This window comes from Mizuhopecten yessoensis, unplaced genomic scaffold (genome assembly GCF_002113885.1).
Source record: "Mizuhopecten yessoensis strain PY_sf001 unplaced genomic scaffold, ASM211388v2 scaffold8713, whole genome shotgun sequence".
Classification (NCBI taxonomy): domain Eukaryota; kingdom Metazoa; phylum Mollusca; class Bivalvia; order Pectinida; family Pectinidae; genus Mizuhopecten; species Mizuhopecten yessoensis.
Genome location: NW_018407684.1, coordinates 331120 through 351966, shown reverse-complemented (window position 1 = coordinate 351966; position 20847 = coordinate 331120). Strand labels below are relative to the sequence as shown.

Below are 20847 nucleotides of genomic sequence, written 5' to 3'. Positions count from 1 at the left end.
GCCCGATAGCGCTGCTGTGAGTAACGAGGCCCACAGCCGTCGTAACTGGTGAAAGGAGGCCAGCGCCGAGTAGGCCGCTAGGTTACTGGGCCGATTCGGTGTTCTATGACCTCGTACTTTGTTTACATGGTATTGTAAGAATTTCATGTTTACGACTACTGCTACTACGAGCTTGGCAGCCTCACAAAACCTCGATTGATCCAAAAAATTGGGCGTTATGTTTCATTACGGGTTTTCGAAGCTTACAAGTCATGATCTGATTGAGGCATATCCACAACTCGCCGAATCCATTTATTTTTGACCAGTCGATGCTGTCATCGACTTGATTATGATCTTACCGCGTGATATTTAGCAGGCTAACATTTTCGCCAAATTTTCCAAATGACGCATTCCTTGGCAACAGAGCGGATTTGGATTCCGGCCAGCTCGCTTGTCCAATCAAATACCTCCCAGGTACACACCCACTATCTCACATCCTAAACAAAACACTACTATCCTTGGCCCAGTTGGCACTCTGCTGTGAACCCGATGAATGCCTCGGTCACAGATGTTTACCAAATATTTCTGCCAACAATTCACACATTTTCTTCATTATATTTACGACAATGTTGAAGAAAGTAAAGAGAGAGAGCTCTTAATAAACTACTCCTATCAATTATGGTAGAACCCGTTACTTAATTCATAATTTTTCGACATTAATTTAATATTTCGGTTAACTTTACCATACCAGTGTGATGACGCAAATTGTATCATAGAAAAGGGTTTATGGTATATAGTTGACCGTAATAAGGATCGAAGGTTTATCATGGAGAGGGTTGCGATATTTGACCAATGTGGCGTAGGTTTAGCCTGAAGAGGGTAATACATGACCGTAATGACGTAGGCCGTATCCTAGAGAAAAGGAATAATGTTTGACCATATTACATTTCGTTGTAATGTAGTCGCATGTTGGACGAGGACTTACAATACTTCATCATAATGTAGTTTATATCCTGAAGGGGTGACAATACTTGACCATTGTGACCCAGGTCGTGTTATGAAGGGGCTACGATATTTGACCACAATGACGCAATTCCTATTCTGGAGGGGGTTACAATACTTGAACAGAGTGACGTAGGTCGTCTCTCGGTGTGTTTTTGGGAGGGTTGATGCAATACCATATTACATACATGTATGCTAACTGACATACAAGTAACTGCCAGATTTTAATCAGCTCTCAGGCCATGGTGCAGTGATTCAAGTATCACACTACAGCATCACCATAACAGAATCGGAAACTCAATACCAACGGTTAATTGTACAGTTTTATGGTTGCTGATTAGGGCAATATTTGTTGTTGCAAGAGTAATTTAACTAAAGGATCCATGGCCCACTGCAAACAAAACATTATAGAACTCCACAGAGATTCGTATATAAAGCAACCCCACTTCATTTCATTTTTTTTTTATATAACTAGCGCAATTGAGTCAGGGAACTTCCGTTGACTGATTGGTCGCTCAATTAGTCTGAGCAACAGTTTAACGATTGGACGTCAAGGGTTCACGTGAAGTAAACAGATTTGGTATGCAAGTACAAAAGAAGCTCTCTGTGGCCTTTTGTTTGACCTTTGCCCTCAACATTTGAAAACGTTTGCTTCTAATCTATTTTACCTGAAGTAACCGGATTTGGTATGCAAGTACATCTTGGGATGGCGGCATGCAGAGTACAAGAGGTATGTCTAGGTAACCTATGGTTTGACGGTTGACCTAAAGATCAACTATACTTTTTTTTCTGGAGTAACCAGATTTGGTATGCATGATCAGTACAAGAGTATGTCGCTGTGACCTATATCCTGAAATAGGCGCACAGCTCGGTTTAAATAAATCATTATCGGCGGGGAACTATGAATTGCCTTGCAATACGTTGCCCTGATTGATAAATATTGGAATGTTGGCGGGTACAAGGTGTTAATTAGCGAACAGCGTCTTTTCACCGCGACAAAATGCCATTTAAAAATGAAATAGTGTGTTTTCTTTGCTTTTCCGTCCCGTCAAAGCGACTTTCAGGGATATGCGCTGATGATTAATTCTCTTTTAAGGTTGAAGATCAACGTACGTCAGTATATCATTTTCCAAAGGAAACATAGTACGTCAGTATATACTGAGAAAAGTTAACAAGTTTCTGAACAAAATCTTTCGTTTACTCCTCTGCATTTGTAAGTATGTAGTCTAAGATAAACCATGATTTTAGGTAGATAACGCAGTCTAAGATAAGATGTAAGGTAGATAACGCAGTCTAAGATAAGCTGTAAGGTAGATAACGCTGTCTAAGATAAGCTGTAAGGTAGATAACGTTGATAAGTCGAGGCTTGCCGAGTGTTTGAGATATCCCTGTCTCACTCCCAAGGGGGTGAATGATTATTTTTCTCTTAACCTGTTTACCCTTGTATTTTACATAGACGTTACATCAATGCAAGACAATGTTGATGTGATGCGGCTGAATTGTCGACGTGACGTCATGGTATTGTTGCTATGACGTCATACAATTGTTGAGAACGTGCAAAGAACACGTGTAGCTTGTCTCAACCCTAGGGTGAGATAAGAAAATCTCACACCGGTAAAATGGTGGATATCCCTGTCCAGGGTAAGAGAAAACGTTGTCTAAGATAAGTCGTTAGTCAGGTTCCCTTCGCTATCGTGAGAGTATGACAGAACATCCCTTAACGCAATGTTGAAAGTTATTAACACTACGTGTTGATGTATCAATTAACGGAACACAGATGTTGTTTCCACTTAACGTTATAGCATTGAACATAATGATGTAAACATTGAACGTTAAATGTTGTATCGACAAAACACGCTGGTGTTACCACTGACAGCGTGTTAAACAGGTTTTACAATCGTACAGCATTGCCACCACAATAGCCGATTCTGACGTCGTCATTGTTACGTTGGATACCACTGATCCTTCCTTCACTGTTCTATTAATTCAACCAGGATTATCGAAAAATACATTATTTTAACTAAATGGTGAATAAAAATTCTTAGATCAATTTCATATGCTATGGAATCCCAATGGTAATATAAGTATTGAACTCTCAGTTTGCATTCATAGGTAATGCTGTTACCAATGAACGTAATGTAACAGGGAACCGCTGTTTGATAGCATTGTCGGAACCACCGCTAGATAAAACTGACGGAATCACCGCTAGATAAAACTGCCGAAACCAAACTAGATAAAACTGTCGGAATCACCGCTAGATAAAATTGCCGAAACCAAACTAAATAAAACTGTCGGAATCACCGCTAGATAAAACTGCCGAAACCAAACTAGATAAAACTGTCGGAATCCCCGCTAGATAAAACTGCCGAAACCAAACTAGATAAAACTGTCGGAATCCCCGCTAGATAAAACTGCCGAAACCAAACTAGATAAAACTATCGGAATCACCGCTAGATAAAACTGCCGAAACCAAACTAGATAAAACTGTCGGAATCACCGCTAGATAAAATTGCCGAAACCAAACTAAATAAAACTGTCGGAATCCCCGCTAGATAAAACTGCCGAAACCAAACTAAATAAAACTGTCGAAATCACCGCTAGATGGAACTGCCGAAACCAAACTGTATATCAAGATGGCGATTGTAACGCACGTACAGTAAGTACTCAGGTGACAAAAGTTTGACAAATGTGCATATATAGTGCTAATTGACGATGAAAAATGGTATATACCATTCATAAACTATGTGTAATGATATTCATGATTTAGTATGTGAGAATTCCTCCTATTTACTCGGCAATTGAGACGTCCTTGTCCGAAGCGAACATTCCTTTGTGTGGCTTAGTGAAATTTTACGTGCGTAAATCTATACGTGTATTTAATTCTGAGCAAGTTTGGTACGAGCTTAAAATGGACGCTTCTCAGCTCCAGACGCCTTCCCAAAAGCGAAAGTCGCCAGAAAACACAACACCAAGTCCTAGCGTCCCTACTCAACCAAGACACAGGAGAAGAAACTCGTTTAGTGACCCGACTCTAGAACCGACGCCATCTTTGAAAATGGACGTCGGCAAAGGTAAAGGGATTGACTTTAATTCACTCATCCATGCCACCGTATCTAATCCTACTTTGCCTCTGCGGTTGCACCAGTATGGTTAGATGCTATGCTCCCACATTTCAAAAGCATGATGAAAACAGTTGTGTCGGAAATGATGGAAGAAATTGTAAAACCCCTCAACAAGACCATTAGTGATCAAGCCGATCGTATAAATGACCAGTGTATCCGAATTAACAATATCACAAAGAGCAACACCAGCCTTACCAATACCTGCCATACTCTACAGGAGAAAGTGGAGTCTCTAGAGACCGGTATAGAAGAACTAGGACAATACGGTAGGCGCAACTCACTGCGTTTTCACAACGTCAAATTAACCAACTCTGAGTCCACCAACACCGACCCTAAAGTAGTAGCTATCTGCAGGAAGATGTCCCTAGATATTTCCGAAGATGACATATTTCGGCCACACGTCATCGGGAAACCCAAAGATGGGAAGTACACCAAGTCATCTGTCGATTTTGTAATTGGAAGATTAAAAACCGTGTTTATAGGTCAAAGAAATATCCCTGAATGGAAACACTGATCGAGTGTTCATCACTGAAGACCTGACGAGACATCGACAAGGCATGATGAAAGACTTGTCCGCTGCCAAATACCGAGGAGAACTGGAATCATTTTGGACAAATGATGGACGAATATTCATCAAATTCCAGGACAACCCCTCTAAAGTACTGATCGGAACCACCGATAGATATAACTGTCAAAACCACTGCTTGCTATAACTGTCAAAACCACCGCTATAAAGAACTGTCGGAAGATAGAACTGTCGGAATCACCGCCAGACAGAACTGTAAAACCACCGTTATATAGAACTGTCAAAACCACCGTTATATAGAACTGTCAAAACCACTGCTTGATATTACTGTCAAAACCACCGCTATATAGAAATATCGGAATCATCGTTAGATACAACTGTCGGAACCACCGTTATATAGAACTGTCAAAACCACCGTTATATAGAACTGTCAAAACCACCGTTATATAGAACCGTCAAAACCACCGCTAGATCGAACCGCCGGAACCACCGATATATAGAACTGTCAAAACCACCGCTTGATATTACTGTCAAAACCACCGATTTATAGAAATATCGGAATCATCGTTAGATACAACTGTCGGACCCACCGTTATATAGAACTGTCAAAACCCCCGCTAGATCGAACCGTCGGAACCCCCGATATATAGAACTGTCAAAACCACTGTTATATAGAACTGTCAAAACCACCGCTAGATCGAACCGTCGGAACCACCGATAGATATAACTGTAAAATCCACTGCTTGATATTACTGTCAAAACCACCGCTTATTATAACTGTCAAAACAAACGCTATATAGAACTGTCTGAACCACCGCTATACAGAACTGTCGGAATCACCGCCAGATAGAACTGTCGGAACCAGCGTTAGATAGAACTGTCTGACCCACTGCTTTATAGATCTGTCGGAACCATCTTTAGATAGAACTGTCTGACCCACTGCTTTATAGACCTGTCGGAACCATCGTTAGAAAGAACTGTTTGAACCACCGCTATACAGAACTGTCTGAACCACTGCTATGTAGAACTGTCGGAACCATCGCTAGATAGAACTGTCTGACCCACTGCTTTATAGACCTGTCGGAACCACTGCTTTACAGAACTGTCGGAATCACCCCCAGATAGAACTGTCTGACCCACTGCTTTATAGATCTGTCGGAACCATCTTTAGATAGAACTGTTTGAACCACCGCTATACAGAACTGTCTGAACCACCGTTATATAGAGCTGTCAAAACCACCGCTAGATCGAACTGTCGGAACCACTGTTTTATAGAACTGTCAAAACCAACGCTAGATCGAACCGTCGGAACCACCGTTATATAGAGCTGTCAAAACCACCGCTAGATCGAACCGCCGGAACCACCGATAGATATAACTGTAAAATCCACTACTTGATATTACTGTCAAAACCACCTTAATATAGAACTGTCAAAACCAACGCTAGATCGAACCGTCGGAACCACCGTTAGATAGAACTGTTTGAACCACAGCTATACAGACCTGTCGGAATAACCGCCAGATAGAACTGTGTGAACCACTGCTATATAGAACTGTCGGACCCATCGTTAGATAGAACTGTTGGAACCACCGCTATACAGAGCTGTCGGAATCACCGACAGATAGAACTGTCTGAACCACTGTTATATAGAACTGTAAAAACACCGTTATATAGAACTGTAAAAACACCGTTATATAGAACTGTCAAAACCAACGCTAGATCGAACCGCCGGAACCACCGATAGATATGACGGTAAAATCCACTGCGTGATATTACTGTCAAAACCACCCCTTATTATAACTGTCAGAACAAACGCTATATAGAACTGTCGGCACCATCGTTAGATAGCACTGTCGGAACCATCGTTAGATAGAACTGTCGGAACCACCGCTATATATCACTTGCATTTTATGTTGCATTTTAATGTACCTATTAATGCAATAATATCACTTTAAACTGCAGTTCGAAAAGAACACCCCGACCGATTATACTATAACACTGGATATAGTGGGGCATGTTAATTCAAAAAAACAAAAAAACGAGGTCCCTTCTCCTGGTACATGTGTAATGATTTCACGTGTTGGGACATCATTTAATACTTTTATCAAGAAAATGTATATGTATTTTGTCAGCATTTTCGTTGGTTTGCCTCCACTTCTGACTTAGCAACTGCAACAAATTTGCCTTTATCGCTCCTATTCCTGATGTAAACACATATTTTGTATAGGAAGAGAAAAAGTATACTACACAGAATGCACGTCACACCGTACATTAACGGGAACAACGAAATCCGAGCGAACATGCTCCTGTCAAAGGTCAAGGTCAGCAATGTCATACACAACGGGAAGTTCTGTATGCCCGTTTCCAAGGAGACTGTGATTCGCTTCGGTGCATCAAGCCGAAACATGGTGGCAACTAGGTATCCGAACAGGAACCCCACTGTAGGTAGGAGGAGGGCTCCGAGGTAGATACCCCAGGACGCTCGGTACATAAAGGGGTACATCACACTCATCAAGGTCAAGGTCAGAACCACAGCAATGGCGCCCGCGACACTTCCGCACTGAAACAGACATTTCGGTCGGATTGTTAAGGAAAATGTATAACGTTATGTTTATGATATTGTCAATAATATATCAAACAATTACGTTATGTTTATGATATTGTCAATATATATCAAACAATTACGTTATGTTTATGACATTGTCAATATATATCAAACAATTTCGTTATGTTTATGATATTGTCAATATATATCAAACAATTACGTTATGTGCCATATTGAATCAAAGAATGACCTACGCAAAAAGGAAGGGCGTAATGTGTCTCATTGTCAAAGGTTGACCTACATTAAACAACGAGGATGTTTGTCCAGATGTCAAAGACTTGCGTTATTTTAAAAACACTACCAACGTGTTCGAGTGTTAACGAGTACATAAATCCATCATATAAATATTATCGACGCTGAATATTCCTCATCCATCGCCACAGGCATTTTATTTATACTTTGTTGATGAACATAATCTGTTCGCTGTCTGGGCATCTCTGAAGAAAACCTGTTGAATGCACGCCAAGCTATAATTGACTGGTATTAAGGAGTAATTTTAATAAACAAATTTGAATATCCAATTTTCGACTTTCCCTTATTTTATAACAAAACTGATGTTTTATAACGCCCTTGAATGACCATAGCTGTCGGTAAGACGTTAAACCCTGTATAACCAACCAACTAATGTTTAATATTTATTCATTTACTTTTAGATGCATGTCCACTTAATGAACCTACACAATAACATTTTCGCTCATACTGGAAGAGGACTTGGTGAATATGTATTTGAAGTTAAAACAACTGCTGCTCAATATATTCATATTCTTAAAAAAAGTGTTTAAATATTCGTAATATTTTCGGTATTAGAGTGCGTCCATCTGTCAGTGGAAACGATCTTACTGGAACCGCCTAACCTAACAAATGACGACAAATGAGGGGGTAAAAGACTCGGAACCCACTGTTTATGGTGTAATGAATTCCAGTTCTGCTGAAAGAGTTTTTATAGTGGGTTGCAGTGCAAATGTAAATACAGCAGTGTATATTAACAAAGTGTCACGTTATTTTGTTGTGACGTCATTTTATATTTGCTAGTGTGACTCTTCAAATAAAATAAAGAGTAACTCTGGTTTTATTACGTTGGTGATGTAACGAAGCTTTTCATTGGTTAATGACCATCTATTATGAGACAATTCTAAATTTTAACCAAGACGCTCACCCATACGCCTCCCTCGAATACCAAGCGTAAACAAGTGAGACCTGCATGACTTGTCTTGGACAAATTAACCTTGTCTAGTCAGGTTAATGACTTAATATTTATTTATACAGGAATGTGTATATGTTATTATTTCTAATTAGATCCACGTTTAACAAGCAAGACATGACAATTGACCTTAGACACCAACATTATGAAACAACAAATAAGCTGTTCACGGCTTTTTAGTGAAATAAAAACGAGGCATTAAGTGCGCAAAATAACAGCCTTATTAAAAATATTAGAGGTCACGTTACATAAAAGACACTGAAGTAGACAAGGAGGCACACTCAGTTCCCTTTTTTTTAATGTTTGAAAAAAATCCAGTCAGGCTGAAGCTGTTTTCATTAAATACAGTTATAACGTTTTCACTCTATACTTCACCATAATTTACCCGCATTCAATTGACTTTTTCTCAAATAAATCACTCAGTTGGGTACATAATTTTCATTTGTCTCAGAAAGAGTTCATATAATTATAGCAATACGTTAGGTGTCCTACTGTTAAGGAGTGACGTACATAATATATAAGTGGACTTAATAATGTGACATAATGTCTAAGAATGACGTACATATACTAGAGGACTACGTTATGTGACCTAATGTCTACGATAGACGTACATATACTAGAGGACTACGTTATGTGTTCATATGTCTAAGAGTAACGTACATATACTAGAGGACTGCGTTATGTGACCTAATGTCTAACAGTAACGTACATATACTAGAGGACTACGTTATGTGACCTTATGTCTAAGAGTGACGTACATATACTAGAGGACTACGTTATGTGACCTTATGTCTAAGAGTGACGTACATATACTAGAGGACTACGTTATGTGACCTAATGTCTAAGAGTGACGTACATATACTAGAGGACTACGTTATGTGACCTAATGTCTAAGAGTGACGTACATATACTAGAGGACTACGTTATGTGACCTAATGTCTAAGAGTGACGTACATATACTAGAGGACTACGTTATGTGACCTAATGTCTAAGAGTGACGTACATATACTAGAGGACTACGTTATGTGACCTAATGTCTAAGAGTGACGTACATATACTAGAGGACTACGTTATGTGACCTAATGTCTAAGAGTGACGTACATATACTAGAGGACTACGTTATGTGACCTAATGTCTAAGAGTGACGTACATATACTAGAGGACTACGTTATGTGACCTAATGTCTAAGAGTGACGTACATATACTAGAGGACTACGTTATGTGACCTAATGTCTAAGAGTGACGTACATATACTAGAGGACTACGTTATGTGACCTAATGTCTAAGAGTGACGTACATATACTAGAGGACTACGTTATGTGACCTAATGTCTAAGAGTGACGTACATATACTAGAGGACTACGTTATGTGACCTAATGTCTAAGAGTGACGTACATATACTAGAGGACTACGTTATGTGACCTAATGTCTAAGAGTGACGTACATATACTAGAGGACTACGTTATGTGACCTAATGTCTAAGAGTGACGTACATATACTAGAGGACTACGTTATGTGACCTAATGTCTAAGAGTGACGTACATATACTAGAGGACTACGTTATGTGACCTAATGTCTAAGAGTGACGTACATATACTAGAGGACTACGTTATGTGACCTAATGTCTAAGAGTGACGTACATATACTAGAGGACTACGTTATGTGACCTAATGTCTAAGAGTGACGTACATATACTAGAGGACTACGTTATGTGACCTAATGTCTAAGAGTGACGTACATATACTAGAGGACTACGTTATGTGACCTAATGTCTAAGAGTGACGTACATATACTAGAGGACTACGTTATGTGACCTAATGTCTAAGAGTGACGTACATATACTAGAGGACTACGTTATGTGACCTAATGTCTAAGAGTGACGTACATATACTAGAGGACTACGTTATGTGACCTAATGTCTAAGAGTGACGTACATATACTAGAGGACTACGTTATGTGACCTAATGTCTAAGAGTGACGTACATATACTAGAGGACTACGTTATGTGACCTAATGTCTAAGAGTGACGTACATATACTAGAGGACTACGTTATGTGACCTAATGTCTAAGAGTGACGTACATATACTAGAGGACTACGTTATGTGACCTAATGTCTAAGAGTGACGTACATATACTAGAGGACTACGTTATGTGACCTAATGTCTAAGAGTGACGTACATATACTAGAGGACTACGTTATGTGACCTAATGTCTAAGAGTGACGTACATATACTAGAGGACTACGTTATGTGACCTAATGTCTAAGAGTGACGTACATATACTAGAGGACTACGTTATGTGACCTAATGTCTAAGAGTGACGTACATATACTAGAGGACTACGTTATGTGACCTAATGTCTAAGAGTGACGTACATATACTAGAGGACTACGTTATGTGACCTAATGTCTAAGAGTGACGTACATATACTAGAGGACTACGTTATGTGACCTAATGTCTAAGAGTGACGTACATATACTAGAGGACTACGTTATGTGACCTAATGTCTAAGAGTGACGTACATATACTAGAGGACTACGTTATGTGACCTAATGTCTAAGAGTGACGTACATATACTAGAGGACTACGTTATGTGACCTAATGTCTAAGAGTGACGTACATATACTAGAGGACTACGTTATGTGACCTAATGTCTAAGAGTGACGTACATATACTAGAGGACTACGTTATGTGACCTAATGTCTAAGAGTGACGTACATATACTAGAGGACTACGTTATGTGACCTAATGTCTAAGAGTGACGTACATATACTAGAGGACTACGTTATGTGACCTAATGTCTAAGAGTGACGTACATATACTAGAGGACTACGTTATGTGACCTAATGTCTAAGAGTGACGTACATATACTAGAGGACTACGTTATGTGACCTAATGTCTAAGAGTGACGTACATATACTAGAGGACTACGTTATGTGACCTAATGTCTAAGAGTGACGTACATATACTAGAGGACTACGTTATGTGACCTAATGTCTAAGAGTGACGTACATATACTAGAGGACTACGTTATGTGACCTAATGTCTAAGAGTGACGTACATATACTAGAGGACTACGTTATGTGACCTAATGTCTAAGAGTGACGTACATATACTAGAGGACTACGTTATGTGACCTAATGTCTAAGAGTGACGTACATATACTAGAGGACTACGTTATGTGACCTAATGTCTAAGAGTGACGTACATATACTAGAGGACTACGTTATGTGACCTAATGTCTAAGAGTGACGTACATATACTAGAGGACTACGTTATGTGACCTAATGTCTAAGAGTGACGTACATATACTAGAGGACTACGTTATGTGACCTAATGTCTAAGAGTGACGTACATATACTAGAGGACTACGTTATGTGACCTAATGTCTAAGAGTGACGTACATATACTAGAGGACTACGTTATGTGACCTAATGTCTAAGAGTGACGTACATATACTAGAGGACTACGTTATGTGACCTAATGTCTAAGAGTGACGTACATATACTAGAGGACTACGTTATGTGACCTAATGTCTAAGAGTGACGTACATATACTAGAGGACTACGTTATGTGACCTAATGTCTAAGAGTAACGTACATATACTAGAGGACTACGTTATGTGACCTAATGTCAACAATAGACGTACCTAGACTAGAGGACTACGTTATGTGACCTAATGTCTAAGAGTGACGTACATATACTAGAGTACTACGTTATGTGACATAATGTCTAAGAGTGACGTACATATACTAGAGGACTACGTTATGTGACCTAATGTCTAAGTGTGACGTACATATACTAGAGGACTACGTTATGTGACTTAATGTCTATGGGTGACGTACATATATTAAAGGACTACGTTATGTGACCCAATGTCTAAGATTGACATACATATATTAAAGGACTACATTATGTGACTTAGTTTCAGACAGTGATTATAAAACATTATTTTAAAGACGTCGTTTGAATGTTCTAGTGTTATAAACAACATATACTAGACGACCTACGTCTCGTACAGTGTCAATGAGTACAAATATCTGAATATAATCCACATCTATCGTCACGAAATAGTTTTTACGTTTCATTTACTCATAAACACCACCTGTTTATATCTGCAAGTTAACTCCGTCTACAGAAAACCTGTTAAATGCACTTAAATCTACAGTTGACCGACTTTAAATTCCAGTTTTCTGCATTTTTTAATGAACTGTAATTTTTCTACATACTTTTGAAATCGACACATGTTTATAAATCAGGCGCGTGGTTTGACTATAAACTATGTGCATGCTAAATTTATCATCCAGTCATTATCAGAACAAATAGAAGCTGAATCGTCACTGATGTGACAGAAAATTAGTTGTATACAAAAAGGACTTGTCATTGTTGATCAGCATGCGCAACATGCCCGTGGCGAGAATGTTTTGTAAAGCTGGTAAATTCAAAAAGTTCATTTGGGGATTTTTGATGTGCATGCGGCTGCTTGTTTGCTTACAGGGTAGTTACGCACCTGTAATTTACGTTTAAGTTGATTGTCCACTCTATAGGAACCTACCATTTTCGTAAACAACATTCATACAACTGATTAAAAACAATGCATCATGTTGTTCGGTTGTGACGTTATTTAATGTTTGTCAATGTGACTGAGATTGTCCGTTTCGAATAAAGCACTTACCAACAGTATTTAGCTTGAATAAAACGCCCAAGAGACTTATAGACCACGACTGTTATAAGGCTGTTACGTCAATATAACTTTACTCACGATACACAATAAAAAACCAGGAAAATGGTTTGACTAGATAGCTGATAGCATTTTTTGGTAAGAATGTTGATATACGGGAAAAGTTTATTTAATCAAAAGCAATTTATACCGTACACACGAATGGCATTTAAAAATACAGTTGAATTTCTATATGAATGAATTACGTTTTTCGAACTATGTTGGCGTTTTGAGTATTATGTCTCAATTATTTCTTTTTATCGTTATTTCTCTTAGTCTTTTTTCGCTTCTCGTTTGTTATATTGCATCAATAAAAAAAATTAAAAAAATCTATTCTATGGAACAACAATCGAAATAAAGACACAATAATAATTATCATTAGTTCGTCTTTATGAATTGCACTATTATTTTTTTCTTTGTTGCGCACCGGAATATAACCTTTTCGCTTGAAGTTTTCGCTTCACCAGAGAAAGACAAATGACGTGCAAAAAAAGACAAAATAACGATAATTAAGGATGTACTCTTCTGAGGTTTAAATCACGTTCAAGTCTCGTTTTGATCTGGTGTAACGGGTTTTTGTAATATTTAACAAATTATGATAAAGTTTAAAGTTTAATAGCAAACAAGCATCTGAAAAATGTGTCAAAAAACTAGATGCCTGTTTTTTGTAAAAAAAAAATACAAGAATTTAAAAAAATAACTAATTCGGCGGCCATTTTTAAAATGTGTATTAATGTGTATTTCTTGCACTTCACATAAGGCCAACATTTCACCTTTTTTGACACTAGATTGATCACCTAAATTGTCATTGTGTCATCATTTTTAATTGTAGCAGGTTCAATTTTGCTGTACAACTTTATAATGTTCATATGATAAAAACAATATGCAACAAAGTGGAAAATTATACATTATTGGTATTTTTTTAACATATTTAGTGTAACTGAAGCACTTTTGATTTTTTACCCCGAAAAATGGTGAAAAAATGAGTATCTTTTCATTAAAAAATAAGGGGTAGGGGCAACTTAAATCGCATTCCTGAGTTAAAAGATCAAAATTAAGAAATTTTACTAACGTAATTTAAAAGAAGATAATATTTTTTATCAATTCTACAAACATTCATACATATCTGATAACATACTTGGAAGAAATTGTATGAATTTGTTCTGCAAATGGTTAAAATAAAAAAATCACCTAAAATCACATATTGTGTCAGATTGGTATCTTTGACCGATCATAGCACAAAAACGAACACACGGACACACGTTTTCCAAAAATCCATATAAGAAAAAAAGTTTAATACAGGAAATTTTTGACTTCTCAGAGGTGTACATCCTTAAATAATGACAAAGAAAATAGATCAGGCGCAAACTCTTTCACCTACGACGTTAGCACGTTACTTGTTTAACATTCAATTTATAGGAAAAAAAACTATAGAACGTTACGTTAACTGCTGTATATGAGGTAATGAGTTTGGGTTAAGGTTATCAGGTAAAACGGGGGGAACATTTTGATAGTTTAATTGAAATCGTTTATCCATTAAAAAACCGAAAAGACGAAATAACGCCGAGCTTAAGGATGAACTAACGCCAAGAGAAGGTAGGATAATTACCGTACAGAGATACAGGTGTGACCGGGTCACCTATGTGTGCCAATAGAACACCGTGGTGTTACACTTGGCAGCGACAACGCCAAAATCTTGGCTGCTAAACCTCCATTTATTAGAGTAGGGACGCGCAGAGGAATCTCACTTCAGAAAGCTTGGTTAAATCAGGCCAACATTACGGTTCACGCTTCCAGATATTTTACTAAGTGTTTTATCATCAATAATTGAATTTTTGAAATGAGTGACCAATTATCACAGGTCGTTATCCCACGCTATTCATTATGTTAATGTAATCTATGGACGGGTCACGGTATCTCGAAACTTCTGAACTAGGAAATCATTCTTAAAGTTCAGCTCTCCTCTAGGACAAGATACAAAATATAAACTACAAGAAAGTTCATTTTGAGTCGCATACATGTGTACAAGAAACTTTAGCTCTCATGAGTTATTATTGCAACGTTGCAATATTTGAACATCCTTTCATTAACTTTTTTTTTCAAATATCAATTTTAATTCCCCATCAAATGTAATAGAAGGCTGTCGGGGTTGGGGAGCACCGGAGTCAGCTTCTTAACAATGTAACGTGTCAGCCCTCTCCGTATCAGCCCGCAAAACTCTTATCACAACCCTTTTGGAACACTTCTAATTTTCCTATCTACCACCAACAACGTCATCCTGAACCCTAATGAAATTTTTCGTTTTTCAAAGTTTCAAAAGAAAAATAGATCATAAGATAGAAGATCTTTCCGTATCTAATAAAAAAAAGTATGCAATAAACAGAATAAAACATGCCTTTTTCCGTATCGGGTTGATACTGGGTGTGATATGGAAAAAGGTATGTATTATTCTCTATATACCGAAGCATCAATAAAACCGTATTTCGATCTTAAAATTGACAAAACTAGGGCAAATATAAAAAAAAACAAAAAACATTACTATTCATACTCTTGAAAAGTGAAAGGAGAGTAAGATAATGTGTCCCGGAAGGGAAATGTCTTCTTCTTCAACGGCGACACCCGCCATGAGAATCTAGGTCAAATCCAAGTAATGCTACGTGCTTAAAACCAGAATTGGGATAGTGAAACAGACAGTTAGGCATACAGAAAATAAACATCATAAAAAACGTCGACCTTCATACAATGTATCATTCAAAGACATACGCTATCAATGGTCTTCATCAATCTGCATCTTAGGAAGCCAAGTTGTGTTAGTTCGTCTGTCAGCAGTCGACATCTATCTCAGAAATCATAATATTGAGAACAAGCTCTTGAATACGAACGGATGTTACTATAAAGAATGGGAAAGTTCACGATTGGAAATCGAAATCATACCTTGACTATGACATCAGCCACCTTTGGCCATTTCCAGCGAAAGAACATCCCGACGGCGGCCGGGGTGATGGTCATGACGAAGGAGATAGCGATGTTGACGTAGGGGATGACCAGAGCCTCGTCAGTCCAGCTCCGACTGTAGATAAACAGATTCAGCGGCATCATCCCCATCGCCATGACAGTTGACGTTGCCGTCATCGCTACACTGGTAGAAAAGACCAAATGCTTACACAAATGGGAAATAACACGACCACAATACAACGTTGATGTTTCATGTGGTTTCAATATTTTATGTTACATTACAAGTGCTTTATGCGTTGACTTTTTCCTCTACCTCTCAAAAGTACGTTTGCGCTATTTACTTGTCCTACAAATGATAGGACGTTTGCGTCATCAACTTCACATGATGGGACATTTGCGTCATGTACTATACATAACGGGTTGTTGCGTCACCATCTTCACATGACGGGACTTTATATGTTATGTTACAATATGTTCGTGTTGCATGTATTATTTTTAACCTTAATAAATAGGTATATCATATGATGTTACCTGAGTGGGACGTCACCATCCATCCAATAGGAGAACACATTTGACGTTGAACCTCCAGGACACGAACCAATCACCAGCATTCCAAGCGCGGGATATGTAGACATCTGCAGCGCATGCGCAAGACCAAACGTGACCGCCGGAAGTACGATGAACTGAGAGAGCATGCCGATGGCGATACCAACCGGTCTCCTGAGGTGCTGGAGAAGAGGTTTGATCTCTATTGTGCTGCCCATGCCTGCCATGATGATGATAAGCGTGGTTTTTATTACGACATCAGAAGCAATCTTTAAGGCCGACGGTGAAGGTGGTACCATTGTCAGGTTAGCGGACGAGTTTGGGGACGGAGTTGTCAACTCGTAATAGCCGAACAAAAGGTCTAGCCCGGGAGTGGTCATGTCCAAAATGTAGGATATCACAGCTAAAGAATGAATGGAAAAGGGATAAGTAAGTACCAGTCCAAATTTTCATTGATCAAGTATCAGATTAAAGTCACAAAGCTCTGACGGTATCTTTGAGGGGATAAGGCGGGAAAAAAATATGCGTGTTTCGGGTTTTCCGACCGACCTTTTTTTTTTGCTACTGACCCTTTTTTTCCCAAGATGTTTTTTTGATTTCTAGAAAAAAAGGGGGAAAACGCTGCCCTTGCCCGTATTTCAATTAAGTCACTAGTAAATCTAGATCTAATAAAAGCGCGCTCCTGATCCTGACTTTAATTTGGCTTCGGATGTATTGGCTTTTATGGTTTTAATGGGGAGATATGCGTTATAATTTTGACATGGTATGATTTTCTCAGGTGGCTTGTAGTTGTGATTACTGACTCGTTCTGTTTGCACTGCTTTTTGTGTGAGCTTAAATTTAACAAAAACAAGTCGTTAAGTTGGTTGCTATGAAACTCAAAAGTAACTGGGATGTAAGTTCAGTTTTGTTACTATGATTGGTGTAAAACACTTTATATTTGTGAAGTTGTCAACTTATATGAAGTGCATATCTTGTGTCTGATTCTACTTCTCCGTAAATACTTAATGTTGAAATTCAGATAAAAAAAAAAAGGAGAGACAAAAACCAGGTTTGTGCTTTTGTTTATTTCCATGTTGATGGAAAAAAACCTCCACAGCAATGGAATACCATAGTATCAACAGACAAGACACGATGAATGGAACATCAAAAGTGGACATCAGACAAGACGATAAATAGTTAGACAACAAAAACGGAAAACATAATATCTGAAAAATGCTAAGAATAACATGGTACTCCCAGCTTCCAGGATGTTCCCACCCCAACATACTGGAAAGTGACGACTTCATGTTTTATAGACCTGTATTAAATAGACCAATTAACAAACATGCATTAATTGATATTAAAACTCCACGGGAGATGTCCGTTGTAACATACAACATCCACACTTAGGATATCTGATTATCACACAAAGACCTGAAATTGAGGAACAAACAGAGAAGACTTTTTTTTTTCAAAAATCAAACAGCAAAGATGTTTCCTAAAAGTTCTGATAAGCATCTCACAATAGTATAATAGTACACACATGCGACACTAAGCCATTCACTAATCTAGCAAAAAAAAAAAAAAAAAAAAAAAAAAAAAATAATCCCTAACTACCGACCCTAATTTTTTTCAGGCAGAAACAGAAAACACACATATATTTTATTTTCGCCTAACAAATGCGAAGCCTTCTGATGTTTGTGATAAATGTTGTATGAGACTGGTTACAGGTTCATATAGCACAGCCAGCGATATGTTTATATGTAACACTTCTATAACTTGTACGACTCTTGTCACCTTCATCATACTCTGTTGTCGTTCAGTCATCAAAGCCTCACAGCGAAAAATTGTGAACGTGTTTTCGTGAACAATGAAGCTTATCGCCATTCCGAGTCCACGATAAGGAGTAGTTGATAAGGGACCTGGTAATAATAAATCCAGTTACACCACTTTATAATCCAAACAAGGACTGAGAACAACCACGTGTGACATGGAGAAGTGAGATTTTATATATGGCTCCAACGCATTGGAGTCAGTACAACTATATAGAGACGGGTCATTTGTATGCATCAAAATTTTACTTTTCTCCACATGTACATCTGCTACCAACAATGACATTTCTCGAAAATCTAAAAACGGCAGTTTACGCTCGCCAGATATAAATTTTCAACCATTAAATGTCATCGTGATTAAACATTGAACATATTATTATGGCAGTTAAGAATTTCTGTCTGTAAGTTAAACTAAGATCGTTTAATCCAGTATAAATGATAGCCCTACCTGTGTATGCGGTTCCCCTGTTGAAGATTTTGATAGCTTTTCTCCACTGTCCTCTTTATACTAACCAGAAGACAACTCTCCATTTTTCACACCGACTAGGCACTTTTTCGCTCAATTCTCTCTTTTAATGGGTTTCCTTCATGAGACGGTAATATGAATATAAATATTGTAGATATGGTTCAGAATTACATTAGAGACACAGGTGTTGTTATTTGACTGTCTCAACTGACTCCGACATAGGTCATCTAAGGACCCTGTAAATAACGATCATGGTAAGCGCTTACTTGACCTATGTAAGCACAGTAATACAGTTATACTCAATGGCCGCATGGGTGAGGTAAAGGTATCGGCAAACGGACATGTACAAGTATAAGTGTAATTGATTACTGCATAGGTAACATTGACACACTTGGTATTGTGGACGAATTTTCTATTAATGTATGCTCATCCTTGTCATATATGTCTACATTTGTGTGATAATAATAACATGTATGATCGTTTGAATACTGGGGTTACTTACAATACAAGCATAACCAGAAAGTGGAATGATGACCTCAAATGTGCTTCTGGAGAAATGAAATGTTTACTTCCCCGAAAGGAATCAATTATAGAATCAATAAATACGAACTTTGTTTAGAAAAGTACTTACTTAAACTCCCTCCGAAACTAGCCAAAGCGTATTGTAAATTCAGAACATGTAATACTAAGTTACCAATTGAAAGTGGTAGGCGGTCCAATATCAACAACAAACAATACTCAATAGTAGACGAAAAATGTCCAAAATATTATTATGAAAGACCAAACACATTTGAATGTCATACATTATTCAATTATGTAACACAACATGACTTGATATCATTGGCTGAATTCATTACCGATATTAATGATATAATTAGTTTACAATACCAATGTCCATCCTGTTCCACCATGTAATATTGTCACCCATTTGTGTCACTGGCACATGTCCTGTGCCGCTTTCGTTTACCGCGATCCAAACGGTTGAACCAGTTGGACCAGAGTTGTTCATTTATCAAATAAAGTCTGACCTAGTAATCAGATGCTGCTTCCAGGCGAGCCTTGACAAAGCCTTGCAAGGCCTGCATAAACATTTGCAGGTCCGCCAGGATTTTTACCCAAAATATTTACATTTACAAACGAACAAGCCCCTGTTCTGCCGGTCAATCTGGAATGATCCCAGCACAAAACAGTGGAAGTTATTGGACAGTTGGTCTGTTTTGGCCTAGTACATGTCTGACCAGCACACTGAGCTAACGACAAACAGGCAAACAGGCAAACAATGTTATACTTAAATGTACAAATATTGTTAAAAATGATGTAAAAATACTGTTAAATATTATAAGGTGAGGGCTTGCATATGCTATGAATATTACCTAATCTGACTAAAAATATGTACGATATAACATATATACTGGAACAAAGAAAAATGTAAGATTGTTGACATACATGCATACTATTTTAAATTATAGACGTCATACATGTACAATACCTATATTTTACGTCACAATGTACAATAATTATCAATAACATATAATATGTGTAAAATGCGTCAAACCTGTATAAAATGTCCGCAGTCTTCTCCATCACCGCAGTAATTTGAACAAATGGCGTGTTTTCGTGAACAATGAAGCTTATCGCCATTCCGAGTCCACGATAAGGAGTAGTTGATAAGGGATCTGGTAATAATAAATCCTGTTACACCACTTTATAATCCAAACAAGGACTTAGAACAACCACGTGTGACATAAAACTTATTTACATTTCCCGTGCATGGCATCAATATATTATGAACCTTAAAATGGAAGTAGCGTTCATGGTAGCATGAAAACATGATATTTACATGTTGTATGGTTGTGCCACTACTTTGTATTTTGTTGATGTCATGGTTCCGATCTGGTACATAGTGAATAC

At 38.0% G+C, this 20847-nt stretch overlaps 1 protein-coding gene across 1 annotated transcript; it reads right to left on the bottom strand.

The window, feature by feature from the left end:
• Positions 1-6560: 6560 nt before the first annotated feature.
• On the bottom strand, positions 6561-20597 carry LOC110456356 (ileal sodium/bile acid cotransporter-like). Its single transcript, XM_021507040.1, has 4 exons — positions 20492-20597; positions 16642-17059; positions 16090-16294; positions 6561-7189 (listed from the first exon to the last, which is right to left on the bottom strand). The coding sequence occupies exons 2-4, from the start codon at positions 17034-17036 to the stop codon at positions 6758-6760; spliced, it is 1032 nt and encodes a 343-aa protein (XP_021362715.1). The 5' UTR covers positions 17037-17059; positions 20492-20597; the 3' UTR covers positions 6561-6757.
• Between the last annotated feature and the right edge of the window lie 250 nt (positions 20598-20847).